Source organism: Fulmarus glacialis, unplaced genomic scaffold, assembly GCF_000690835.1.
Source record: "Fulmarus glacialis isolate BGI_N327 unplaced genomic scaffold, ASM69083v1 scaffold41428, whole genome shotgun sequence".
Classification (NCBI taxonomy): Eukaryota; Metazoa; Chordata; class Aves; order Procellariiformes; family Procellariidae; genus Fulmarus; species Fulmarus glacialis.
The window spans coordinates 1679-3754 of NW_009227090.1; the positions used below are offsets into that span (position 1 = coordinate 1679).

The 2076-nt window shown below is 36.8% G+C and overlaps 1 protein-coding gene across 1 annotated transcript in view; it reads left to right on the forward strand.

The window, feature by feature from the left end:
- Positions 1-226: 226 nt before the first annotated feature.
- Positions 227-2076, forward strand: part of UGGT1 (UDP-glucose glycoprotein glucosyltransferase 1) — a 43827-nt gene continuing 41977 nt past the window's right edge. Inside the window, exons 1-2 of the mRNA XM_009583037.1 lie at positions 227-365; positions 782-920. Coding sequence (XP_009581332.1) covers positions 796-920 — 125 coding nt within the window. The 5' untranslated portion in view covers positions 227-365; positions 782-795. The remainder of the gene's footprint in view (positions 366-781; positions 921-2076) is intronic.

Sequence of the window (2076 nt, forward strand, 5' to 3'; positions counted from 1 at the left end):
GAGACTGTAATGGAAAGCTAACAGGAGAATTCAAGTCTTCCATAAGCTTAAGAGTTGTGGGCAAGGAAATTCCACTCAGCTTGTGTTACGGTGAATAGGTCAGAGAATATACAGGCATGAAAGTACACATGAAGGACAGTAAAGAAATGGCTTTTTTTCCCCTCCGGCTCATTTCTTGCAGTAAATTGTATCATTTGAGTCTATCTTCATTATTTCATTCATTTTTCAGCTTCTGAAGTTGGTGGTATTTAGTGCATCCAGGAAATGCTTGTTTCTTCATTCCCCAGAGAAGAAGTCCGCTGTACCCAGCAGAACCTAAAGGGCTGACTAGGGAATCTTAACCTTGCCTGGCTCTTCTGACATTGGTTAGTACACCGGCTGATGTATCTGTGCAAATACAAAATGTGACTGTACCTTCTATAAAGAGAACAGTGAGTTGGTTTTCCAACTAATTCGAAATTACACGGTTTGTAATACCTCTTCTTAAAGCCGGTAGTATATGATGTGGGTGTCCCAGAACAGAAGCAAGTTTATTTGAAAGCGTAAATGTCGAGGAAGCTGGAATTGAGTTAGGTGTAATTGCAGCTCAGGAGTCGGATCTTAAAATCCTTGTCTCTTTTCATGTTTTCATAGTATTTTTGATTTTGTAAGCCCAGGTGAGACACTGATGCATTGCATTAGATGGGCTACTGAATCTTAAAATATGCCTTAATATATGTGAGATTCTGTATTTATAAAAAGAGACAATGCAAAACTAACCTTTTTTCTTCACCTTTTTTAGGTTTCTTCTATAAAATGGGAATACTTATAGCAGTTCTTGGAATCTGGTTCGGCTCTTCACTTGTAAAAGGAGATTCTAAGGCTGTGACAACATCTCTAACTACAAAGTGGTCTTCAACTCCTTTATTACTTGAAACAAGGTAAGTGGATTGTGATTTTTCGTTGACAAATCAGAATATGCTTAGAGGATAAAGTAATGTGTTTTCTTTTTCATTTGTTTTGTGGTGCTTTGGGTTCTGGTCATTACTAATTCATTGGCAGTATTAACACATAGTTGAACATGATCATTGCTGTGCTTGGGGAGATGGGATGAATTTTTTGAAGGAGATAGTAGTAGTTTTTTGCGTGATAAATTCTTTCATTGTGCATTAGAACAAACATTAAAAACAATGAATAATTCCATCGTAAGTACTTTTTGCCTTACAAAGTTTTACTCAAAGCACTAGATAGAGAGGTTTAGCATGGTCTTGTAAGATTCCATAGTAAAAGATTTTTGACTTCTATGACGACTATAGGTTTTGATACATATCCATTGCTTGTGTATGTTTAGCTTAGTTAAACTTGAGTTTAACTTTGTTCATATGAGTTGTGCATTGATTATTTCAAGTCAACTGCTTTGTTAAGAGTTGTGCAAGTCAGCCTGGGGAGATTTCTTCTATGGTATTAAAAACTTTTTTTAAGAAAAAAGATGCTATTTAAAAAGAAAAAAGAAACCAAAATTCTGCCTTTCCACTGCCAGCCTACTTAGCACTTTAGAAGTCCCCATCACTTCATTTCACAGTATTCTAATTCGGAGATGTCTAAGCAATATAGGACTTTTAGATTTTTGCGTAAGCGTGTGTGTGTGTGTTTAATTTTGTTTCATTAAAGGGTGCTGCCACATATGGCATTCTGCCTGCGTTACCACAGGCTGGTTCACACGAAAATAGTTGAGCATTGATGGGTTTCATTCAGATGGGCATGCCTTCGGGTGGTAGGACAAGTGTGTCCTAGGTGAAATTACTTTTCTGTAACCTTCTCTATAGAAGCTGAAGTTTGAAGACTGAAAAATCCTTAAGCAGTCAAATGCAAAGCTCAGGTGTTAATGCCAGGATTTAAATACCCTGACAATGCAAGACATTTGCTGGGGAAAAGCTCACCCTAAGAGACTGTGAAATAGTAAGCAAATAATTAAAATAATGTGCCAAAGGCTTGATATATAACCTAACCATTATATTCAAAGACTTTGGGTAAGTAGGATTGTCCATCTGGAGTGAATTGCAGAATGATACAGCACTGCAGTGTAAAATCATTCCT